Below are 27,272 nucleotides of genomic sequence, written 5' to 3' on the forward strand. Positions count from 1 at the left end.
TGATTGTAAAATAACACACCTAATGTAAAAATGACACATTTATCAAGTATTGGAAAGGGAGATCCACTCATAAGAGATTATATTTTAGACAACCTATCAAGTTTTGAATCTCCTGAAGATAATGGAAAAGACAACACTATCGCGTTAAAATGGATGCTCAACAGTGCCACAAGGACATGTGCTCAACTATGTTCATAGCAGCATTGTTTGTCATAGTCAGAACCTGGAAACAACCTAAATGCCCCTCGACCAAAGAATGGATAAGGAAAATGTAGTACATTTACACAATGGAGTACTGCACAGTGAAAAAAATAATATCTTGAAATCTGCAGGCAAATGGATGGAGCTAGAAAACATCATTTTGAGTGAGGTAACCCAGACCCAGAAAGACAATTATCACATGTACTCATTCATAAGTGGTTTTTAAACATAAAGCAAAGGAAACCAGCCTACAAATCACAATCACAGAGAACCTAGACAACAATGAGGACTTTAAGACATACATGGATCTAGTCTACATGGGAAGTAGAAAAAGACAAGATCTCCTGAGTAAGCTAGGAGCATGGGAACCTTGGGAGAGGGTTGAAGAGGAGTGGAGAGGCAGGGAGAGGAGCCATGAAAAATGTAGAGCTCAATAAAAATCAATTTTTAAAAAAATGGACACAGGGGATTGCCCTTTTAAACATAAATGCATTGCTCTGAAACACGCAGCTCTCTGGCTCACAGTTCATACACGGTTTTCACATAGCATTTTTATAGGGCTGGGGATATAGTTCAGTTCATAGAGTGTTTGCTAAATATGGGCAAAGTCTTGGGTTTGGTCCCCAGTACAAGATAAAACAAGTGAGTGGCACAGGCCTGTAATCTCAACACTGGGAGAGAAGGAAAAGTTCACGGTTATTTTTTGTTGGCCACATAGCAAGGCTTGCCTGGGCTGCAGTCACCATCTTACGGCAGTGAGGATGGGACAAACAATAGGGATATTGATGGAAGATTTTTGGGTCTGAAATCTTCTTCCTGGAAGTGGGGGATGTAATATCTGCACAGGAAATACATCTCTTCAAGTCTGTTTATGACCAAGACCAACGATGTTATAATTTTACAAAAGAAATCCACTAAAATTATTTTTAAAACTGTAATTAAAAAAATAGAATGAAAGCATTTGTCTTTGAGGCCTCCTCAGGCATGTTCCTATTAGGAAAATACTCTCCTGGAGAGGTTAAATGGCTTGTCGAAAATTATACAGCCAGGCAGAGGTAAAGCCTGTGTGAGAGGCAGGGCTCCTGATTAGAACTGTGGGGTTCACGCCGTTATGCCATAAGGCCATACTTTTCCCAGCATGCTCCCTTTATCTGTAAAATCACAACTTCTCTCAAATGTCTAACATTTGTCAGAGGCTTTTTTGTAATTAATCACGGGGAAAAAAATACAGCTGGATGCAGAGGTGCGGGTTCAAATGACCTTTATATAAATCTGATATAAATCAGCTAATGTATTAATGGCATATTAAATTTTTATAGAATCATTCTCCCATAATTAACATGATGTTATTGCTCTTTTAAAGTTGTTCAGAAGTGCATTTGAGTCCAGAAAGGTAGCGTGACCATGTCTTAGGGTGGCCATTTCTCTAAAGACATAAAGAAATAGTCTATCTTTTCATAAGTGTGTTTAGGTTGTCTAAAAATATGCTTTCTTGCCGGGCGGTGGTGGCGCACGCCTTTAATCCCAGCACTCGGGAGGCAGAGGCAGGCGGATCTCTGGGAGTTCGAGGCCAGCCTGGTCTACAAGAGCTAGTTCCAGGACAGGCTCCAAAGCTACAGAGAAACCCTGTCTCCAAAAACCAAAAACCAAAAACAAACAAACAACAAAAAAAAAAACCCAACCAAAAAAAATAAATAAAATAAATGAAAAAAAATATGCTTTCTTTTTTTTTTCTAAATAGGTAATGAGATGGAAATTAGTTTACCCGAGATTTTCCAACACCTTTCTTCTTTGACAACAGAACACCAAGTCACAGGTTTTAAAAAAAACAGTTCTCGTTTTCGTTTGAAATACATTAATTACGGCTGCACGACAAGACACATGTAAAACAAATATATGAGAGAAAGCAAGAGACATTTACTCTCTTTTGTGTTTATATTGTGAGCCACTGACACTCATTGGAAAACCATGGGTTACAGGCACCAGGCACTCAGCCGGGAGAGCAATCAAATCCTGACATAAGGTTCCAGCTCTAGAAAATTGTATTTAGCTGGGAGCCCACAATTTATCATTGTTTTGTAAAACCAAATTAAGGATCCAAGCATTCTGACCCATACACAACCAACAAAAGAATACTCTGATTGCTCAAACCCCATCACAAATTTGTTAAACAATAAATAAGACAGCCAAACATATCAAAGACACCAGTGAACACAGGGGCATTTTACCGAGACTCTAAGCATGTTTACTGACCCGCATTGTTTGGGGTCAAAACTTTTCCCCATAGGCCTCGTTAGAATTTAAAAGTCAAACAAGAACAAACACAGAATCCTGCATCTATGAAACAGTGATATCTACAAGTCCAAAGTTCCTATCCTTAATTGTATTTCAAGATTAAGCAATAGTGCAATGCCTCAGAATTGCAGTCAAAGCCAGTAACTGGGTGTTTAATTATATCAGTTTGATGGTATTGTGAGTTATGTTCCAAAAAGCAAGCAAAAACAACCAAAAAAGGCCTGACATGAACTAACATGAAGCAATCTATAGTTTTCATTTCATTTACCGTAAACGTTAGCATACTTATTCACGGGAAGATGAAATGTTCCTTACTACAAAGTTGTATAACTCAGAGTTCATATGCTCTGTTATTGCGCTTGAGTAATAATTTTAAAAGAGAATCATGTCTACCCTCATAAGTTTTATAGATGAAGTAAGGGAATGTGAACTGTTTTAACTATATATTAAATATATATACACATATATATGTATATATACACATGCACAGAAAAGTATTCTTTATGTGAACAGGAGAGATGGCTTGGCAGTTAAGAAAACAAACCAAAAGGAAATGAAAAACACCATGAAAACAAAGCCCTCTAAATCAACAGGATCCATGCACATACAGAGATTGAGGCAGCAGGCACAGGGCTTGCATGGGTCTGAAAGAAGAAAAGGGCACATGTCTTCATGCCCCACTCAGAAGCAGTCTCCAGTGTGTAACTGCTACATAAATGAACTCAATGGCATCTTTGGAGGCTCCATGTCTTATGATGTCCTGTCAAGGTTCTTCCTTTTCTATTTTTTTAATTTGCCTTATTGTTTTTAGTGTAATTTTATTTATATAATTCTTTTCTTCTCTCTCTCTATTCTACATGTCCTTTGAGTACACATGATGACTTCCAGTTTAGTGTTTTTATGGGATTCCTGAGTGTACAAACAAGTGGGTCTCTGCCCTGTGCCTTCTCTTGGGCTTTTTTTTTTCCTCCTGTGTATTTGTCCATCCAATCCCGATGTGCCAGCTTTTGCTTTATCTTATGTTTTATTGTATTACTGTCCCACAGAAGCCTGATTGATTGTTTTCTAATAAGAGACAGAAAAGGGGTGGATCTGGATGGGAGAGGAGGTGGGGGGGGAGTTTGGAGGAGGAGATGGAGAGGAAAACATAATCAGGATACATTATGGGAGAAAAAATCTATTTTCAATAAAATATGGGAGGGGGAGGGAGGTAGGAAAAGAAAGCACACGGCTGCTATTGCAGAGAAGCTGTAGTCAGACCGATCACAACTGCCTATAACTTACAAACACAGACACAGAAGCACACCTACACACAATTGGAAATCAAAGGAAATCTGTTTTAAAGTATTCTCTACAAACCACACTAAATAGGATTCTCTGGGGCGCACACACACTATTTGCATCTCAACACTACCATAATATTGTGGGGAGGGACAAGCAAATGGCAGCTCAGAGGGATAAGGACAGGGACTTGCTGTCCAGCCCATCTAGCCAAACAGCAGACTCCTGCTTAACTGAGACACTGTCTCAAATAAATTAATTGGAAAGGAATGGAGACAAACATTAGAAGTAGATCACTGGCTTTCACCCATGAACATGGATTTGAACACATATGTGTACACATATGCATACACTATACACACACACAAAAAAGCATGTGACAAATCTGTCATATGACACATTGAATGTTAGAAAAAGAAAAACAGCACCTGAGTTAAAACCAAATAAATCTTAATTAAAAAATTAAATTAGGAGTGATAGTACCTGCTTTTAACACCAGCATTTGGAAGGCAAAGTCAGAGGCATCATTGTAAGTTTGAAGTCAGGCTGGTCTTTCCATAGTAAATTCAAAGCCAGCTAGGGCTACATAGGATAGCCTGTCTGTCCCCTTCCCAGCACACACAAACATACCAATCTTGGATGAAATGTTTAGATGATGTAAAGGTTCTCCTCTAATCAGACTAAATCTGCTTGCCTGATATTTGCATTTCTCTAGCACTATGTATGGGGCCTGGCAACACTAAGTGCGGAGTAAATACCAGTTACAGCCCATATGCACACAGTTATCATCTACTACAGGTAGGTATGGAGATAAAATACCACCCACCTTTACATTCTTGGCACCCATAAAAGTGTTCGTTGCATGTGGAAGAACAGACTTTATATTTAATTGTAATATAGGCAAGTGGCATCATTGATCCCAATGCCTAATAAATTATTGTTTTCGTGATACCATTTAGACCATCCATTTTCACTAAAAATTTTGTAAGCAATGCAATAGAAAGACCATCAGCTTTGGGGGTGAAAATTTTCCATGTAACTTCACTGTGCAAGATCTGTGAATTTATGAACAAATTATGTTACAACAATAAGATTCTGATCTCTATCCCTATCTGTGCATTAGGTAAGTAATTTACAGTCTAACACAATGCAGCACTGAAGACACCTAGCACACAGTGAGTCTAATAGTGGTCTTATTATTACAGCCTGCTCTGTATGCAAATGAAAGCTAATGAACTCAAAGGGGTTATTTCCCTTCCTTTCCAAACAATATAGATGTTAGTACCTCTGTGGAGAAGATTATACTGCAGGGTGCAAGGGAATCGAAGACTACAAATTATCCTGTCCAAGAACCAGAAACTCCAGACTGCTGCTTTGACAACTTAGCTTCACCACGTTCTTGCCACAGCCAAGACCTTTTTCCAAACAGGACATCCACGTTTTCGTCTTTCTTGCTCTTTTACCTCCAAAACACATTCATTTTGGAGTCAGTATTGCGTTGTACAGATATAAGGAAATTAAAGTCACACCCTATGATCAAAGAAGTTTTAGAAATCAGTAAGAGTCAGTGTTGTGGAAATTACTTTAACTATTTATTACATTGGTTATGTTGCCTTTTTTTAATGATGTAAGAATTCGTTTAATTAGGTAAAGATGTGTTGCATCTGTTTCACCTTGCCTGTCTAAGGCACCTGATTGTTCTAATAAAAAGCCTAACTGCTAGTAGCTAGACCAGAGGGAAAGTGTGGGACTGGAAGAGGAAGATGGAGAGACTAAATAGGAAGGGGAATCTAGGCTTGAGAGAGAAGAAAGAGAACAAGGAAGAAAGAGAGGAACGTGCCTGGGGTTAGAAGACAGGCAGTCCCCAGGCAGCCAGATATGAGAAGCAGTAAAATTAAGATTTACAGAGGGAAAGATATACAAGGTAAAAACCCTGAGGTCGAATGTAGATAAAGAGAAACAGGTTAAGTTATAAAATTCAGTCAGAAATGAAACTAAGACAGAGCATTCATAACCAATAAGAAATCTTTGTATGAATTTGGGAGCGGGTTGGTGGCCCAAAAGAAAGCCTGGTACATGTCAAAAAAAAAAAAAAAAAAAAGTGACGTTTTTAAAGGCCCCACTACATCCTTGAGTTGTAAGTTACAGAATGAAATCAAGCACACTTTCATAATGTATGCTGAGCACAGTTTAAATTCCCAGTGTTGTGAGCTTGTGTAGTACTCATGTGGAGATCTGGAAAGGATAGTAAAGAAACAGCCTACTATCAAATAATTCTGGACCAATCTGAACCTCAGCATCATCATAGGAAGAGACCTGTATTGTGGGGTGAGCTAAGACAAATAAAAAAAGCAAAAACAAATCAGAATGAAAGGCATGCTTTGTGTTAAACCTATGACAGCTACTAAGTACATACACGATGGGCAAGTGGATTTAAATCAAGCTGGAGAACCAGGGTGCAGAAAAAGAAAATGAGACCCCTGCTGCAACTAGTGTGGGAGGAAAGAACCAGAAAGGAGCCAAGAACTAAACAGGAACAAGTCATCACCCTAAACCAACTTTAAGTAGAAGCTTGGAGTTACCAATACTGTAAAGGAACCTACAAGAAGGCTTTGGGGGTTTTATTTGATTTTTTTTTAATGGCAGAATTGCTATTAATGATGAACTAAAATGATAGCTATATGGAGTTCTGTTAACTCATCTCAAATCTAGCTGAAGTTCAATTAGCTGTTTGGAAACTTCCATGGTAACAAATCTTGAAATATTAAAAGAGAAGAGGAAAGATCTTGTACTGTGGGATGGTCTTTCTGTATGCTGTGAATATGTGTTGCTCTCATTGGTTAATAAATCAAGCTGATTTGTCCAATAGCCAGGCAGAATAAGGCTGGGCAGGAAAGTCAAACAGAGATACAGGGAGAAGGATGGAGTCGAGAGAGACACCAGGCATCTGCTGAGGAAGCAAGGCATGTAGAAAATGAGATAATGCCATAGTCACAAGGCAATACATTAGATTAGTAAACTTAGGCTAATTTAATGTAGAAGCTAGATAGTAATAAGCCTGAGCCATTGGCCAAGCATTTCTAATTAACATAAACTTCCGAATGATCATTTGGAAACAGTTGCAGGACAGGGTAGAACAGAGAAAAGCCTCCTATTACAATGTTGAACACCAAAAGCACTAGACACAAATGGGACATGAAGATTACTCACTGTCTTTAATCTTAGTTACTCAAGTACCAACTTGAACCAAAATTGGTCACTAGAGGGGGTGACAGGTAGAGGGATAGTATTTAATATTCCTGTCCTATTACCAAACCTTTGTTTTAATGAAAATTATATTAAATTTAGTAATATCAAGTGGGAGTCTCACTGTGCATAACTGATTCTTTATATAGCTATTCATCAAAATACTAGAGAGCTTTGAAGTTTTTCTATCAAGACACCCCCAGCACTCTTTCCAACCTTTAAAAAAATAAACAAAAATTAAACCACCGATCAAATTTTCTTATTCAGCAGCATCTTTATTATGCGGAAATCTCTACTTTAAAACACTTTATCCAGAAACGGCTGGTGGCCATTCAAATTTGATATAATCAAAGAAAACGCATGCCTAATGCTAAAGTCTTTTCGAAAACACATTCATCCAACTCTACATCACCTTCACACATCACGTCAATTAAATGAACATTTTAAATAATGAATTCCCCAAATCTGTTAGGTTGATCTCAGCAAGCTAAAGTCACAGAAACTTAAGTTCCTGTAAAAGAAATTTCATCTGAATACCACAAGATTTTAAGATGCCCAGTGTATTTTGAAATGTTTTCGGCCTGTTAGAAAATACCATCGCTCTATAAACCAAAGTTTCTGCCTCCCGAGCCTTCCAGTGAGGTGAAGAAATCAAACAATAAAATGAGCAACAGCAACAAAATGCAGCCTCAACACTTCAGCAGAAAAGTTTGTCGTAATAGAGAATCCGGAGTCAGCTGCACCAACAGAACCTGGCAGGTTTGGGAAGACTTGGAGCAGAAAAGAGATTAGCATTCACCTCTCGGTGATAACACTACTTCTCCCCCTCCAAAGAATGAGATATGAAGGCTGTAAGCACCGAACTAATCTTCCTTCCTATAAACCTGGCTAAAAGGAAAATAGAGAGGAGAGAGGATGGTGGAGGGATGGGTGGAAACAGGAAAGCCTGGCAAGCCTGGCTCCCTTACAGATATAGAAGCAACAGCACCCTCCTGAGCCCAAAGGGGAAAAAACCAGGCTGCCAAATTGTGAGATAAGGACAAGACATTCACAAAAGAGGGAAATTAGGTACTTGCGCTGATGTATATACTTATTTTTAATATAAGTGTACAAAAAAAAAATCAGCTATCAAATGATGCTGTTCAGGATGTCCCCAAAAGGTGCTTTCCACTAATTGCCAGTCATCAGCCAGGTAAACAGGAGGGCAAGCATTTCATTCTAGTTAACTGTCAGTTCAGCCTCCATCCCAATAACTATCTTAATGTGGTTCAAAAATGGTCAAAGCCATACTCATCAACTGCTCCCAAAAAGAACAGATAAAGCATTCATAAATGCATAGATGCTGGGGGAAATGATGACATTTATTGCATTAGTGACCTGCGAGTGTGTGCATGCATGTGCGTGTATGTGATATGTATTCATGTGTGTGCATGTGTAGCCAACTCATTTGTGCATGATCTGGAAGACAGAGGGTAATACTGGGTGGATTCCTCTGCTGTTCCTCCCTTATTTTTCTGAGAAATTATCTCTCACTGAACCTGGAGTTTGTTGGCTTAGCTAGACTGGAGGGTCATCAAGCACCTGATATCTATGGTTATGCTCCAAGCACTAGGCTTGTGTGTGTCCACCTTTTACATGGATGCTAGGAATCCAAACCCAGGTCCTTCTCCTCCTTGTGTGGGTAACATTTTAAACACGGAGACACCCTCTTGTCCCTATTATTAGATATTTTTGACCACTATGACAACATAACTGATAGAAGAAGCTCCAAGAAAAATGTGCCTTCCTTCACAGTTTCAGGGGGAAGGGAAGTGTGAATAAAAATGACCCCTTGGGCTTATATACTTGAATTCATAGTCACCAGGAAGTAGAACTCTTTGAGAAGGATCAAGAGGTGCAGCCTTGTTCAGGGAAGTATGTCTGTGGAGGTTGGGCTTGGAGGTTTCAAAAGGCTGTACCCAGCCCTGAAGGCCTTTCCCTCTTCCTCCCCTTAGCCCTCCCACTCCCCCTACTTGCTCTGACTGTTGCCTGTGGATCAGAACACAGTTCTCAGCTACTTCTCCAACACTACGCCAGCCTTTTTTTTTTTGGGGGGGGGGGTTTTCGAGACAGGGTTTCTCTGTAGCTTTGGAGCCTGTCCTGGAACTAGCTCTTGTAGACCAGGCTGGTCTCTCGAACTCACAGAGATCCGCCTGCCTCTGCCTCCCGAGTGCTGGGATTAAAGGCGTGCGCCACCACCGCCCGGCACTACGTCAGCCTTTATGCTATCATAATGATGATGGACTAACCCTCTGAAACTATAAGCAAGGCCCCAATTAAATGTTTTCTTTTATAAGAGTTGCCTGGGCCCTGGTGTCTCTTCCCAGCAATAGAGCACTGCCTCAAGCAAGGTTTTTGGTACATTATAGTGGGGATGGCATGGCAGGCTAGCTGTGCAGCAGCAGCTGATTGCATTGTGGCTGTGAGGGTAGAGAACCTGGGTTGGCAGTGCTACTCTTAAACTCACAGGAGTTCAATCCAGCTTCACTGACACAGGGTGTTGAATGTGAGCCTAAGCTACAAGAGATCTTAGCTCACAAAACCAAAACCAATACTAAAGAAAATGCCAATCGGAGGCAAGGTCCTGGTGACCTTCAAAGGCTCACCCTCAGAGTCTCACCTTCCAAAATCAGACCCCACCTCATGATACTCACAAACCCCTCTGAAAACAGAGTTCAAAGTTTATGTTATCACACTATGTCATGAAAAGAAATTACACACAATGCGCAGATAAACTGGGATATGGTTGTCTGACACGTCAAACTAGGAATACTAAACATTCCACGAAATTTGGAAATAAACTCACACCACTCATACATAAGTTGGCTGTAAGCTGACTACATTACGGTGTTTTGATTCTTGCAATTTCTTCTCTTGAAATGCACAGCCCAACGCAAACATTATCACATATATCTATAATCATACAACCAAAGTACCTCCAGGTAGCTACAGTAAAACCAAGAAATTACTCTCAAATAGCTGGACTTATTAGTACTAACAGACTCGACAATTTAAAATTCACAAAATTAAAGCATTTTCATGTTTTTACTTCTTAAGTAGACAAAGAATTGTTTTTGGTTTTGTGTTTGTTTGCTTGCTTGCTTGGCTTTTTGAGACAAAGTCTGTCTATGTAGCTCAGGCTGTCTTCAAACTTCCAATACCCTCCCAAAAGGTAAGATTCCAATTATTAACCACTACACCCACGAAACTGACCTAACTACTTTCTTTACTTTAACAAGTACTTTTTTAACTTTCAGAATTGATACTGCTACTGCATGTAGCGAAAGTCTCCACATACCTGTACCGGGCAATGTGCATCCTGTGTAGCCACAAATGAAAGAAGACTGGTGGTGCTCTTCTCTTTCTTCACTTACTCAGCCTTAAAATGTTTTCCCGTCACTTTCTCCATGTTTGCCTTGTTGTTTTCTTGGGAACTTAATGACATGAAAATGAGAACCACGCAACAAAACATAGGTGTCGCGATTCTCTATCGTATCAAAGGCAACCATGATGATCGCCACAGTTAATTTTTCTGAAATCAAATAAACAAACATGTAGAGAAGTGGGGGGGCGGATGTCCTTTGGAACGGAAACACTGACTTCACTAATCAAGGCTATAATTACTGAAGAAACATGAATTAAATTCTGAATTCATGCTATTTTACTTGATGCAAGAGTTCTAATCAGACCAGCAGAGCATACAGGAGCCATCTGGGCACTGCAGCGTTGCAGAGACACATGGAGCGCAAGGGCACTCTGACCTTCCTGCCACCGCACCATCGCACACATTGGCACGACAAGGTTCTGTTTCTCCCTTCTGATTTCTCATTATCTTCTCTGAAGAAAGGACACCGGTCGATAGGCACAAAACCAGAATGCCTAGCGCAAAAAGAAAACTATAACCCTCTCCATTACATCACACACCACACAGAGTACAACCATTAATGCATATGACCTACTATTTTTTATCAGCTCCTCCCCATCGTACCTTTCAAGGACTCTCTAAGATATTCATGGCCCTGGCTTTCTCTAGCTCAAATTTTACTTGAGAAATCAACATTAAATTAGCATTTTCATTGTCCCAGGCATTTCCTGGGTAATGACAATGGGGTTCAAATTTTTGTAAAGCCATCATTTTCTGTGAAACTGACAGTCATAAGGAGGAGAGACCTGATAATCATGATATCCCTGCCAGTCAATTTGATTCCTCTGAGGCAGCGGGTTATGGAAAACCCTAACTGAATGATGTAATATACATCCCAGACAGAGTGTTTAGAGAGCAGCAGAGAGGGATTTCAATGCGATTCATTATTTATTCATCACAAGATCCAATCTGGGTGTCATTTTCACTGCATACTTAACAGCTGAAATTCAGTGCTGATCGAGTATTTATTCCATCGTGTAAAAAAGGGGTGCTTTTAATGTTTTTTTTCTACCTTCCTCTCTGAAAGAATCCAAAACAAAGAGGGATTTTTGTGCCTCATGGTCATTCATAAGCATGTCCGAACTCTGTTTGGCAAGGCTGGAAGAACAGATCTAGGAGAACCCTCCCTGTTTTTCTCATTAGGAGTGTAGAACAATATGCCAAATACTACTCAGTAAAGAGCAAAGTAATAGTCATGGTCAAAAAATAAATGCTTTTCTAATGCTGAAGAATGAGGTATATACTGTTACGGGACACTCAACGAAAAACAAGAAACCTCAACTCCCGAGTCTCATTCTCAGGCTCATCAGAAAGGAACCCTTCCTTGAGTTTAGAGAAAGAACAGCCCACAGGCAAAATGGAAGTTGCGCATCCTAGGCTTCTTCTGTGGATTAACCAAAGTTCACATGCAGGTAAAAATTCTAAGTATCTTTCTCCATTTGCAGAAACACCGTGTGTGTGATGATACATGACGCCGAGGATCATCACACACACTAGGTCTTAAATCCTTTCTTTCCCCATTTTCCTTCGTAAACCTCTTGCATCCTATCTCCCAAAGCACTACTCAGTGCTCCCCTGCGACTTTCCCTTTCTGTATTGCTCACACTGGGCCCTCTTCTCTGGCTCACTTCCCCAACACAAAATGCTTACTTTTAACTATTTCGTATAAGTCTGCTCAATTATCTCCTCTCTAGAAGGCATGTATTTTGATCAGAAAGCAACTTTCTCTTTTTCTGTATTCCCCTAACACTGCCAATGCTTCAGGCACGCCAGCAGCACGTTCTAGCACGAGTTTCAGAGCATCTGCATCCTCTACTTCTAACCACACAGTACTCTTCGAAGTCATTAAAGGCAGATCCTCTGAGTGCCTAGATTGATTCCCACACCATCAAAGATACTGTCTGGCACACAGATGAAATCCTCTTTCATAAGTAATTTGTGACTACATCCTCTCCAAGGATTAAGACTTAATGGAAGCATTAGAGAACGACGCATAGGTAGCCACTTCCCAAATTTAAACCATTCAACCCGAAAGTATGTGACACTTGGAACGCAGAGTCATTTTCGCTGAACAAAGGAGCCCACCTGCAGGAATGAAGTGCCTTCTTAATCTCTGCCTTTCTGAACTGCGAACTACTTCTGACCCTTGACCTTATTTGTAGCATTATCTGGTTAGCGGTGTTGGCAGCTGTTAAAGTTTCAGAGGACCGCAGGGTCATGAATATTGAAGGCAACAACAAGGATACTGGGAAGAAATCCAAATTCATTTGTAAGTGCATGACAAATTGCCCTACAGCTTCAAGGAGGCTAGGAAACACCGGGGCTAGATGCAGATACCGTGCTGTATCTGGATTCCCACAGAGTCAAGTGTAAGGGAAAGAAAACCGCAGTCGGGAGTAGTAAGTACTTCAAGCAGAGTTCACAGATGTTGGTGGAGAAAAATCAAAAACAGCCATGATGTCATATTTCACTCCGTCCAGCTGAGATGGGGGCCATAACTTAACAGACAGCACAATCCAGTAGAGATCCATAGCGGACTGCACTAGGAACGGCAATAGAGTTTACTGACGTCATCCCCAGCAGCTAATCAAATAAAAAAGCACGTGTAGACTCAGTACGCTAACACCTGCATGTTCTGCCTCTCCCTATTTGTGTCCTTCTCTTCACAAAATGAAATGGCCAGATGCGCCGGACAGCATTGAACACACGTAGTGTTTAGGTGGTCACGCTCCCAGATCTTTTAAAGGAACATCAACTCCTTTAGGGAATCCTAAGAGAAAACTTAAATTCCTGGCAATGAGGGTTATTTGACATATTTGTCCTCAACATACATCCAAAGTTTAGGTTATAACTACGACAAAACAAAACTTAGACATTGGACAACCTCTATAATATATCTAATACATATATAGATATAGATATGATCTTTGGAATAAAAAAACCTTCCTTCTAAAAGTAACTCATTTTTCAAGGGTCAGTAGCTTCCGTTTCCCATATAATGGCATGCTTAGCCTCTTATGCACATGAAACAAAGACACAAATTTAATTCAAAGGTATTACCCATTTTGGAAAGAACTATTATGAAGCAAAACTAGTCATGAATGTTAGTTATGATTTTTATGGCTATGAAGCACCATGACCAAAGAAACAAATTAGGGAAAATTGAAAATAATTCAGCTTTTGTAGTATGTCACTGAAGTAAGACAGAACAGGAGTACAAACAGAACAGGAACCTGAAGGGCAAGAGCTGATGCAGAGGCCATGGAGGGGTCCTACCTACTGGCTTGCTCCCCATGGCATGCCCAGTCTGCTTTCTTCTAGAAACAAGGACCACCAGCCCGCTGACCCAATGACCCCGCCCATAATGGTCTGGGCCCTCTCACATCAATCACTAACTGTAGGCTTGCCTACAGCTGAGTCTTATGGAGACAATTTCTCAATTGGGGCTCCCTCCTCTAGCCCATGTCAAGTGGACATAAAATTAGCCAGCACACTACATCATGTTTTATGGATTTTTTTTTAAAAAGGCAACTGAATTGCCTTAATTTTCCCAAATTACCTTAGGCTATTTATTATGAGAATTCCTAGGCTGAGTTTTGATTTCACACCTCCCTTTTATTTATTGTTTTCATATTTTCCACCTGTCAGTAAATGATGCCGAAGCTAGTGGTGAGACAAAGGATGTGCCCACATTAACACAGTTCAAAGATGTCCAATAGGCACAGCAAAGGGCTCTGAGCAAGCACTGACTAATGTTTGTTGGTTTTCTGGTGCCTTATGAGCTTCACCTGGATCTACTGATGCTTGACCTATCGTCTAAGGCCCTGTGGCCCTGCTGCAGGCAGACCCCAGGCTCAGAAGGTGGCCTGGTGGGATTTCCAGTCCTGCCCTCACTGGCTCGGCTCGGCTGCAGCCACCAAACGTAGTTCTTAGCTAAGTCTCTAACCTACTTATCAATAAAGACACGGGAGGCAGATGTTGGGGTGAAAATCTGCTATATCAGAGAAGTCGAGAAGCAACCAGCTGACCTTTTGGCCAGAGACAGCAGTAAGAGAACATCTCTCCAGCTACCCCAAAGCAAAAGACTAGGAAACTCCAGGACCCTCCCTACTCTTGTGTGTCTATCCATCTTCCTGTCTTCTCTGTACCCTCTCTGGTTAACTCCTGTTAACTAGTTGCTGGCTCTGTCCCCTGATCCACTGGTCTTGGAGCTTCACAGTGTGATCAAATACCCCACAACATATGCTGGATAAGGAAAAGGTTGCTTTTGCTAATTTTATTTACTATATACCGCTTAGGATTATAAGACACTGTAAAAATAATAGTGGGCAGATAAAAGTCTAGTATTTATTTGCACTGTCAGTTTAAGCAAATTTCAAGGTCCTTTGCCCTTTATTGTTGATGACACAAAACTAAGTAAGTGGCAGTAACATAAGCAATGATAAAATAGTCATTGATGAGTGGTCAAGAAAATTTATTTTTCTCAAATGAATGGCTTCTGCTCTTTTATTCCAGACCCACCAATGTAGGAACGGGATCCTCCTTATGTAAAAGTCAATGTATACACAAATTAAGTTCAACATCTCAGCAAAATACTTTAAAAGGTAAGGTTTAAGTGTGACCATAATTAACTGTGTACCTACTATGTGGCAGGTATTACACACGAGGACAGGGACAACATAAATGGCTCACAAAACAGAACCCCAAATGCCAACAACTAGAAATGATTTCTGTTCTCATATATTTCCGCAGATTTTATATTTAATATCTTCTGACAACTCCTTCTAACTACTGAATAAATTATAGTTTTCAGTATTCAACCATATTATTTCATAAATCGCATTAGTTCTCTCAGTAAGCATTTGTTAAATAATTTAAATGTGCTAACATCTTTATGCAGTAAGAACAGTGCCTGGCAGGTGGAAATAGTAGGCATTTGCTAAACATGAACTAAATGTCTACTATCTGCCAAGTACCCACACACTTGTATACATATGTCTTTTTCAAAATTCAAGAAAAAACCCACATACATAGTATGTTTATAGTAAATTTTGCAGTCAAATTCCAAAACTCGGCTATATCAGAGATTTCTATTTGATTCAAACATCATTTGTATTTTTATTCTCTAAGGAGAGAGTATGGATGTGGTATGGATATCCACATACACGTGCACGTTGAGGCCAAAGGACAACCTCAGGCATCGTTCTTCAGGAATCTGCTACCATGTACCTTGAGATGAGGTCTCTCACTGACCTGGAGCTTGCAAAGCAAGCTAGGCTGGATGAGCACAGAATTCATGTATCTCTACCCTCTGCACTATGATTATAACTACATGCCACCATGCAGCTTTCAAAACATGCTCACACCGCTTTAACAGCTCAGTCGTCGCCCTGGCCTAGAATTTGTTTTTAATAGTAAGCAACATGAGATGCTACAGAAAAGATTTAAGATTTCTTTCTTTTTAAAAAAAAAAAATTAGGTTCTACCAAATAGAAACCCAAGTGTATTCTCTTTTGTAATAATGAAGACACAGAGGAATTAAGAGTGACAGAATATGTTATGACATTAAATTTATCTGGTAGACATTTGAATTTGGGGCCCAGGAAAAGATTTGGATATGAATTTCAGGAAAAAAAAATAATTCTGCTGGTTCAAACAATCCCAAACCTTACAAAGATACACTTTTTCAGTTTTCAGTATTTGACTTTCTCTAATTTGTAGTATAGAATTCAACATGCATTTATGTTGTATGTTATGGGGCAAGCCACATGACTATGATATAGAGTTAATTGGTAAGATATTAAAAATGATAATTCTGGATGAAAAGGATCCTACAGGCATATCCTGTGGCCCATGGACTACATGCTCCTCCAGACAGTTACATATATGTCCAAAATAAAATTACAAACTTATTAAAAAACTTACATGCTTTTGATTGCATGGTTCTAGAACATTATTTCTGTAGATGACAACACCCTGTTACAATGTCAAGAAGTTGGGGGGGGGGGCGGCTACAATCCATTTGTGTCGTTTCCTTCAAAAGACTTTCTTCTTCGGAAACATAGAAAGACTATAGATCTCAAGGTTATAATTTTCCATAGCCTCCTTATACAATCTGTGATCATATCTGCAGTGCTCACAGTCACGAGACTACTTGAAAGTGTCTGTTTCTGTCTGCATACCATAGCTTGGGTGGATAGCTAACACCATATACCACCAAAGGACAGCATAAAAAGTGACAAGTTCCATCACTGTCCCTCAGCTGGTGTAGTGAGGGACTTCACACTGGACACCTCAAAGTTCCTCGCAACTACTCCAGAGAACAGCAACTGACTCACCTATCAGAGGAGGAAGCTGATCAAGGAGCAAACCCTTCACTGTGTTCACCTGACCTGACTCTGCACTTCTTTGCTCAGTTTCCGCCTTTCAGTACACTGTAACGTCACTTGACAGCCTCAAGACTATGCTTTCTTCTCCCAGTGACTGCCTCTGTGGAGCCCAGGGCAACCTGGCCACACATGATGGGACCCAGGCCATGTGGGGCCCAGGCCGCACAGCTGCCATAGCAGGCAGCACCAGATTCCAGGAAAATCCATAAGCTGACACCACCCAGGGAGGGCCAGCAACTGAAGGAAAATACCTGATGTGCCAATCATTAGATAAGATTAGATAAGGTCATTAGATGTCCCTGAGTCCAGGACTCACCTATTCCTCTTTTGCCAAGACCCCTAGACAAATGTCAGCCAATCAGGGTCCTGAACCCTGGAAATCCCCTCACCTCACCCTCTACTATGATAAAACCTATTCCAACTGGGCTTGCTCTCAACTGCTGAACCAGAAAGATGGAGAATCCAAGTTTAAGCTTGAACAAAGGCTCTCTGCTTTTACATAGGTAGACTCCATGGTGGGTTTTGAGGGATCCCACTATCTGGGCATAACAACCTTCACTTTGGGGTTAAAAAGCCATCTTCTAGCAAAGGCAAACTAGGTTCATTCCTGTTTCTCAAGGATTGGGCTATGCCCCACCTCTAACCTTAACTACAAATGGTTCTGAACTGCCTGTTCCAGGAATGGCAATCGTGACTTTGTTGCAAAAAGTTGTTTATGATCCTCTTGTAACTGCACCTTTGTTCCCAATGGTTATATTGCCACCTATGACTACCTTGCTTTGTTCAGGAATCCCTGTATAACTAACTGGTGCTTATATTCTGCTGCTGTAATCCCACCTATTTTGCCAAACAAAATGCCCCATTTGGAAACCCCGTACGCCTGAGCTATAAAAGCCTTATCTTCCTCACATCCAATGCTGACTTCCTAAACTCCGTCTTCAGGAGAGGCAGCCTGGGTACGTGAATAAAAAAGCTTGCTTCAATTAATTCCTTGCTTTTATTAATTTGGCCATTGTGATTTGGGTTGGTGGTCTTTCTCCTCCCATCATTGGGATTAGCAGTGACCTTCACCTCCACTGAAAAATGTTAGGGGCATTGCTTAAAAATGATCTCTATTCTTCCTTGTAAATATAAAGACTCTTATTATCCCAAAGTCCACGTTAAGGTCACTTGCCCTAAAGCTAAGAATGACCGAAAGAGCTTAAACCAGGAAGAACTAAAATAAAAGAGCAACTATAATCAAGTAGAGGGTCGTGCTGCCTCCGCCACTCCCACTGCTGGCACTTGCCCCGTAAGCAATGGTCAAGAATAGCCCTAGTAAGTATTGTCAAGGAAGAGTCCTGGAAAGAACTGTGCCTGCAGACACTGCCTGACCAAAAGACCGTAGATATGGAGCTGTGGGAATGTTGGGGGTCCAGATGCTTCACCCTCCTGATTAAACCACCTCTAGGAAGGAAGTAACATCCTCTGTCTATTAGATAAAACAAACAAACAAACAACAACAACAACAAAAAAAACCATTTTGGACTCTATTCATTTAACAGATTGATAGTTCCCACCAACCCAGAAGCTAAACATGTTGTCAGCCAGTGCCCTACCTTCAGTGTTTCAATGTATCAACAAAGATTTCTTTGTTTTCTTGAGGTAAAAACTTCATGAAACTACTCCCACATTAGAACAGTGAGTCTGAGGGCAACTGAAATCTGTGTTCGCAGGGCACAACCATCCAAATCCGGTTCTAGAGCAAACTATCTCTTTATTCCCTTTGAGGCGGGGACTGTGTTTCGCGAGAGGGGGTCCATAGCATGCCTTTCAAAACAACCAAGGACAGTGAACCATCAAAACTATTAAGTCCTTTCCCAGGATGCGAGGCCTCACACTCTAAGGAGCATCTCTGGGGCAGGCAGGTGTTCCATTCTTCTTAAGCAGCCTACTGTGAGGCCGCCAGAAGAAATACAGAAAGTTCAGATGAATTCTAATGCTACCTAAACAAATAATTTTCTATATGTATGACTGTCTAGGATAGTCTTAAAGTTAGAAGCTTCGTGGTAAACAACTCTGCCCTTGAAAATATGCTAGAAACACTGAAATTTTCTCCAAAGAGGACTTTAAAGGTCCTGGAATCAAGTCCTGAATTAGCATATCAAAATAAGGAGCTACTGAAATGGAAATTCTGCAGAAGAAATTGGGCGCTTCACAGGGTACCGACAGGAGGTCCCGTGTCCTCAAAGATCAAGACAGGGACCAGCAAATGTGCTTGTTCTTCATAAATTCCAGCAGAATAAGGTTTATTATTGCTGACGACATCATGTTAGGAAAAAAAAAAAGAGTCTCAGCAATGCCCCCGTAAGAGTGGCAGCGGGTTTGAAACCGAGAGCTCCATTTGTAAACCATATGTTGTTTTCCAGCACCAAACCCTATGCAGAATTTTCCTTAAAGCGACAACACCGAACTGGAATCACAAAAGAACCTCATTAAGCCTGAATTCTTGAGCTCTAAGTGTAAAAAGGTCCTGGTCCCATCAGAGCACAAACAATGCAGTGACCACAGTCACTGCCTACTCCTTAAAAAATATTTCTTTTTTTAAAAGGGTGACAATTAATAATTAAGAATAGGACTGAGGAGATGGCTCAGTGCTGAAATGCATCTGCGGCTCAACTTTGAGGACCTGAGTTCAAGACTCAGTTATGCCTGTAACTCCAGCTCCGGGAGATCCCTCACCCTCTACTGACCTCTGCAAACTCACAGGCCTGGGTACCCACACAGACACATACATATCCATAAATAATATTGAAATCTTAAATAAGAGTAATAAATAAACGCTTTGGATTTTCTCCCATCCATGTTCCTCATGCAATCCAATTTTAAGCCAAAGGGAACTTGGGAGAGGAAAAATAGGCAAAACAAGGAAAATCTGCCAGTTTCTTTATGAAGGGGTACGCAAAACCATAACCCACTGCTTGTTGAGGGTGGCAGAGCAGGCTTCTAGTGCCAACTCCTCAAGAGGCTGAGGAGAGATGAGCCCACTTAAAGCCTGGCTGGACAATGCAGGAAGTCTCTCAGTTCAATCCACTGATTTTCTAAATGTCCTCGCTCATACCCAAAAAAGGTAGAGCTGGCCCAGAACAGGTGATGTTTTCATAACATAGCTGGGTGTTTTTAACCTTTCCCTTTACAGTCAAACCTAAGGTGCGTTCTGATTGAAGGAGGTGAAGAGACAGAAGAAAGGCAATTCGTCAAGGTACCCGCTAAAGCTGCCCCTGATGGGAAGTTTATTAAACTGTGGGCCTCGACCCTCGATATGAGGGTCGCTCCGGGCTTGGCAGAAAGTGAAAATCTGCAAACGCACAGTGGTCAAAAGTTACTTCCTTCTATACAGAAAAACGAAGTGCTACTAACCCACTTGCCCATGGTACAATACCAGCACAGCACCTTACGATTTTACTGGAGTCTTGTTCTGAGTACATCACACTTCATAGCAAGCAAACAAATACTACTCGAGACATCCCCACTCACACTTGAGACTATGGTATATAACCGCAATGTGTTCACTGTACATACAAAGTTTTGTTGCTCTCAAAAATATAATAGTTTTATTACAAAAAAACAGCTACTAAAATTTTCCCACAGTCTATGCAGCACACAGATACCTTTTAGTAAACCTCTGGACTGCGTTGTGTTAGAATGGTTGATTTTCAAAAACTACTGTCTGGCTGGGCAGCAGTGGTGCACACCTTTAGTCCTAGCACTTGCACTCCAGAGGCAGTAGCAAGTGGGTCTCTGAGAGTTTGAGGTGAACCTGGTCAAAAAAGTGAGTTCCAGGATAGCCAGGTCTGTTACACAGAGAAACCCTGTCTCAAAAAGGAAAAAAAAAAAAAAAAAAAAAAAAAAACCTGCTCTCTGGGTTCAATTTCATTTTTAAAAAATTGTCATAATAATTTCAGCATGGTATTAGAAAAATCTCTAACAATTTTTAAAGTAGCCTTGAACATATTGTGTAATAAGTATTTTTATAATGTTCATCACAGTCACAATAAACTCAACTTACCAATCAAATCTGAAAGACACTGAGGATGTTCTGTGTTTTATCATGCCTAATACTCAGAAAAAACTTCACACTTCGCATAAAAATAAGCTTGCTCATCCATCTCATTCCTATGAAATTCACTCGCCTTAAATAACTGGTAAATTACCTGTAGTGAATGTTTGCTGTGCATACGTACATGTGTACCTATTGACCCAAAATCACATAACCAAACTCTACCAGAAAAAAAATGCTCTGTCTCTTTAAGTATATGAGGATCCCAAATCCTTCCATAACCTTGGAACAACATTATATTTGAAATCACTAAGAGAATATACAAACATTAAGCCCGGAAGCAAAGGTCTTAATTGGCCTCAGGGTAAAAGTTATAATAACCACACAGCGTTTTGCCTCTTCTATTCTTATCTACTGAAAACAAAGAAGAGGTGAACATGAGTCATTGTTTTAGCTTCTGACTTCCCAGGGCATTACCAGGAGGGATGTTTTCAAAACCCAGGAAAAGTCATATTAACAAAAAACACAGGGTTTCCCCTCCATGAACTCCCGCATCTAGCTCCATCATCAGCTGTGTTACTTCGACAAATATACAGCACAGGAGGCAATTACTGGATTATATCAAACTTGGAGGGGGGGTGAACTGAAACCAATAAAGATACACACCCTTGACAAGGCAAAATTACTCTCGTGCCCCCTTCGAAATCACGGAAAGAAGTTCAGAAAGCTGAGGAATGAAGCAAGCAGTGATGGAAACCTTGCTCAGTAGAGAAAGGTCAAAAGGGGCACTCTATTTCAGGGAGGATCAAAGGGACCTCATTTTAAATTCTGCTTGCAGAAGAACAAATCGGCTTTTTTTTTTAAATGATGGCAAAAGACCAAGCATGCTGATGACTCAGTAACACAATGCTCCAGAGGCGACGATCACTTACTCTGTAAATGGTAGGTAAGAGCTGCTTCATCTTCAGCCTGTGGAAGACAAAGACATCATACACGGCTGAGACCGCCAGGACAGTCACTCCTTGTTCCTTCCACAACATACTGCATCCTGCACACAGTCCGGTCCCCAGGAACCAGCCCCAAGTTCTGGCCGAGCAGCCTCTCGTAGAACAGTGCTTAATGTAGCAGAGCAAGGAGAGGAGGAAAAAGAGACTGGCGCCCACATCTGCCCGTCCCACGATGCCCGCCACTGCCTCCGTATGAATCGGGTGAGAAGCGAACATCAAGCCGGCCATGAAAGTCCAGTATCCATCCCCGAGAAGGACCTTGGAGAAGCGTGTGAAGAGCCCGGTCACGGTCGCATGCAAGAGGACATTGACGAGATGATAGCTCCAGGGATTCAGTCCTCCGATGGCATGGTTCAGCCGAAAAGAAAGAGTGCAGAGTGGCCGGTAGGACTTGTGGCTACCACTGTGTGTTAGAAGAGTTCCCCAGAAGTCATTGTAGAAAATGTGTGTCCATGGGGTTTCTGGGAGCAGGTCCTGATTAGTCTTGATAGCACGGCTGAAAAACAAAATATATTAAAAATCAATTGTAAAATATATATTTTAAAGAAAATTGACATTGATGAGATGAGATACTCTTCATCAGAGACTTGCTATTATGTTTATACTAACAATATTTATAATAACAAGTCAGGGATCTCAGTACACAGAGGATGAACCCAGACCTTCCCCTTAATGCCTGCTAAGGCTACAGTGAGGGCTTTTTTGCTATCCTGAGAAGCTGGCCCCTTGGTAAGCACAGCCTTTGAAGAACAAATGAATATAAGCATTCCATGGGTGCTTTCAGCCTCCCATGGCAGCTCCTAAATAATGTTCTGAAACTCTTGTGGAACTCTGTTTAAAAACACTTAGCAGCCGCCTGTGACTCTGTGTTTCTAAGATGGCCCAGGTGTTGCTCCTCTTTGGGATGCATCTAGATCCAGCATCAGCACCTCCTAAAAATAGAAAGGTACCAAGCCCTAGAGTAGTGCTTCTTATACCCCTACATCTCTAAAGGTAAAAGATGGAGTAGAAGTGGGGAGAAGGCAGAGATGCCATATACTAATCCAGTCATCAATTGTGTCCACGCTGCTGGTCTCTAGGACCACAGAGGAGCTATGGCCAAGAGAGCTGGAGAGATGAGAGAGATGATAAAATGGCTCTCTACGTACCTGGTGTTACCTGCCCGAATTTATTTATACTACAGCCTTTCCCATTTCTGCTCTCACCTGTAAAAATCATACTGACACCTCATTGTCACCTTGAATGTATTTCCGGGATTATATGCCTCATACAACCACGTAAATGTCAAGGATGAAGGGCCTACTGTTTATTGGGTCCTTGCTGTCTGTCAAGCACTCTGGTCCCCTTGGCTATATCTTCTCATTTAAACTCTGGCGCAACACTGACAAAATCTTGCTATTATCTGATATCTTACTATCAACATCTCTCAAGTGAGGAAATTATGGCTGAGAAATATAAACCAACCACTGGTTCAAAGTCATGTGTGTTTGGAATAGAAGAGTATCATGGTTTGTATTATTTTCACTATTCTGTGATTCCCCAAATGTAATCTGTATACCACTGTGGACATTTAAGTAGATATAAAAATGGACAAATGTTAATGGTTCCGTCTCTTCAAATGTCTGTTTAAAAGAAAGATTATCTCATCAGTCATGGAATTTTAGCAACCCTTGTTCCGAACAGCACTGATGAAACTGTTAATGCAATGGTGACAAATATTAAATAATCAAATGTGTGTTTCATTCAGAATATCCAGGGGATAGATAAATGGTAAAGAACCAAGAAGAAGAAGGGAATCTTTCGAGAGTAAGGAAATGAAATAGAACATAAGACTACAAGGGGATAAAGGGAAACTAATATGGGAGGGGCTAAATGGGGAGAGGTGGGAGAATAAGACAGAGATGGAATATAGGGAGGGTTTGAAAAGCCTTATCAAAACCCACTACTGTAGACGTTTCCCAAAACGTGTGTGTGTGTGTGTGTGTGTGTGTGTGTCTGTACTAGCAGAGTAACTTGGATTTAAAGGCCTGCTCCATGAGATAAAACCCGTACCTGATACTCACAGTGATGAGTCCAAGAACTTCAGAGAGTGTGCACCATACCTTCTTTAGTGAAAGCTGGACAAAATTGTAGCCGGAGAAAGAGTAGTGGGTACAACCAAGAGTAATTTTCAACTGAGAGTGCCCGAAAGAGGGAAAATCATTTCTCCTCAGTCAGGTGTCACTGTTTACAACAACCGCAAATCAGGGAAGGCCTCATGATCAGGAGCAGCTGCCATCACAAGTGACTCCATGAGCCGGGCGGTGGTGGCGCACGCCTTTAATCCCAGCACTCGGGAGGCAGAGGCAGGCGGATCTCTGTGAGTTCGAGGCCAGCCTGGTCTACAAGAGCTAGTTCCAGGACAGGCTCCAAAACTACAGAGAAACCCTGTCTCGAAAAACAAAAAACAAAAAAAAACAAAAAAACAAAAAAATAAACAAGTGACTCCATGACTCTATGTTTATGTGTGTGCACATATGTGTGTGCATGTGTCCATGTATGTGTGTGTATTTTCTTTGTTCTGTTTTCATTTTTGCTTTGGTTTGTTATTTGAGAGAAATGTTAAGTTGGGTAAGTAGAAGAAAGGATCTGGAGGAAATCGTCAGGGAGAATATGATCAAAATGTATGATTTTAAATGCTTTCAAAGACATATTAAATAATAAATAGCCCTAGGACTGTAGAATCAAATGTTGAAGATAGAATGTGAATAATTCTGTTTAAAGGATTCCTCTTCTGGGCTACTGTAGTTCCTGGTCAACAAGAAGACATCTGGATTACTGTGTAGCCCTGTGATACATACTCTCTAATGACAGAGAACTAAGGAAGCACATGAGTCAAAAGGTAGGAGGACTAAGAAGCTTCAGAACTGGAGAACTCTCTATTAGTCCAGTAGCAGGGCAGCCTGGGCATTTTAGAAGCTGCAGCACACATACGTGATGGGAAGCTGGCCTAACAATACAGCCCTCTAGTTCTTTCCAGTTCTGCTATCTGTTGTGAGATCAAAGACCCATCACATGAATGTTTTGAAAGGTCACACTGGAAAAACCATGGACTACAAGGAACAGCCTTGATTCCTAGTTCTATAATTTCCTGACTTAGAAAACATGACAATACAACAGATATCCAAACAGATTAAGAACATCATACGAAGGAGAGCAGCTAAGTAAGGGGGCAAAAGGAGTAAGTATTACATGGGGCAGAAACGACTGGCCAGTGGTAATGTTTAACTCTCACTGGCCCCTCAATAAACCTGTTTCTGTTTCTCTGCTACACTTTTACCTTGAAACAATTTGAGGAACACTTATAATCAATCATTTATCTTAAACACAGTGAAGCAGAGGTCCCATGCGTATCACTGGGACTTAAGAGCAACTGACACCTTTACGTTATCAGCTGTTAGATTATTGTACAAAGATCAAGGTAAATTTTTAAAATAAAGTTCATCATAAAGTCTAGTAGACAAATTCTGTAATCAAGTAAATGAGGAGTGAAATTCAGAACAAAAGAAAGGCTATTAGTCATTGGTAGTTATCTACTCTCTGCCCATCCTATGTTAGTCCTTTATGTGTATTATCTACTTATGAGAAGTAATTAATGTTTCTAGATGTTTAATACAAAGACAAAGCTATTAAAACTATGTCTTAAAATTGCACAATAGAAAGAGTCAATTGTTCCCCCCAATATATAAGTTTTCCTCTTTCATCTTAGTAGAAGGCTTTGAGCTGGGAGCATGGTTCTTTTATATTTCCCTTAATGTTAAACATGGTCATTTGATTAACTTTGATCTACTACTTCCAGAAAGTATATTAAGAGGAAACTATTAATTTCCCCTCCTCTCAGGCACCTCCTTTTGCAATATGGACTGCTGCCGAGAAGAGAAGCAGCACACAGCCGACCAAAGTAAGCAAAGAAGGACAGTGACCTGCTGTCATGGTAGACACTAGCCCTAAGTTAACTGTCCAGTTTCTCTAAGACTAGATTGCCATTTTTCCTAAGCTATGAGACTGTGAGTGTCACTAACAGCAGCAGCTGAGCCAAAACACAGCCACGTCCTTTGTTACCAGAAGACCGACTACATCACAGTTGTTCGGTTTTCCATTTTGATTTTTCAAATCTCTGTGTATTGACTGTATATGAAATGAATTTCCATATAAATTGGCTTTTAAAATATTAGAAACAGATGTTTTTTTCTGGATCCATTAAATTAAAACACCCTGCTATGACATTCATCAAGACTCTAACCCAGAAGTAATTGCTTAAGACTTGATGGGGTATAATTAAAATTTAAAAGAAATATGAAAAACTGACATACTGCCAAACAGTGTTGTCAGAGAGCACAGATTTCAAGTAATTCTGAATCAAACTAGACTGGCTTATGCTGGATCTTAACATCGACAATGGCGTGCGGATATCCAGAAACAATGCAGAGCGACTGACGTGTCCCTGTTAGAGCCCCTGAGCTCAGGACAAAGCGCTCTGGGATGGGGCCCTGCTAAAATAGTCAGGAAAGCTGGGAAATACATTACTTAAGATAGTGCTTCACCCTCTAAATGGAAGGTACAGGAAGGATGGAAAACGGTCTTCCCTGACCCCGTTATTCTATATTTGTTCAACTCCGTAAAATCTTTCAAAGAAAAAAGGGAAATCAAGCAGCCTGAAAAATTCATTCAAAGCAGCTGGAGTGTCTTATCACGATAGCAATGAACCTAGTTACCTGCAGCAAGCAGAGAAAAACTTCATCTACCCCCACAAAATAAGGACTACTGATGTGTCCATCTTAGAGCCCCTGAGCTCAGGACAAAGAATAAGATTAATAAGTCAGAACAAGGAATAAGATTAACAAGTCTTATACTTTCACTGGGGGGGAGGGGCTCTGAAGCCCAGCCACAATTTCTATACTGTAATGAAAAACAAAAACCAAGCAAAAAAAAAAAAAAAAAAAACCTAAAGGACTAACAATGTCAATAAAACAAAATTGGAAGAGCAAAGGCATACCTCACTTCTGTGTCGAACATACTAGAATGAAGGAGACACTTGCATGATGGAATTCTCTAACATGTGCCATCAGTCTAAGCAGGACTTTAACTGATGATTATTAGGACAAAGGATGATGGACTATAACAAAACTGTACTGGACTTTAATAAATAAGCCATGTCGTACGTCAAGTCAGTGATAAGGGCTGCATTGTGACACCATTCAACCTCGCATTAGAGAAGACGGACCAGAGGGACCTTAATAAAACTGAGTGATCTTCAGGCAGGATGAGAAGTACTCATCCGTCACTAAGCAAAATAGATTTTGATCCATTTG

The 27,272-nt window shown here is 40.6% G+C and overlaps 1 protein-coding gene across 1 annotated transcript in view; it reads right to left on the bottom strand.

Moving 5' to 3' along the window:
• Tmtc2 (transmembrane O-mannosyltransferase targeting cadherins 2) overlaps window positions 1-27,272 on the bottom strand; it is a 380,346-nt gene that overhangs the window by 205,697 nt on the left and 147,377 nt on the right. The window contains exon 2 of the mRNA XM_057758114.1: window positions 21,847-22,417. Coding sequence (XP_057614097.1) covers window positions 21,847-22,417 — 571 coding nt within the window. The remainder of the gene's footprint in view (window positions 1-21,846; window positions 22,418-27,272) is intronic.

Source organism: Chionomys nivalis, chromosome 25 (assembly GCF_950005125.1).
Source record: "Chionomys nivalis chromosome 25, mChiNiv1.1, whole genome shotgun sequence".
Lineage (NCBI taxonomy): Eukaryota > Metazoa > Chordata > Mammalia > Rodentia > Cricetidae > Chionomys > Chionomys nivalis.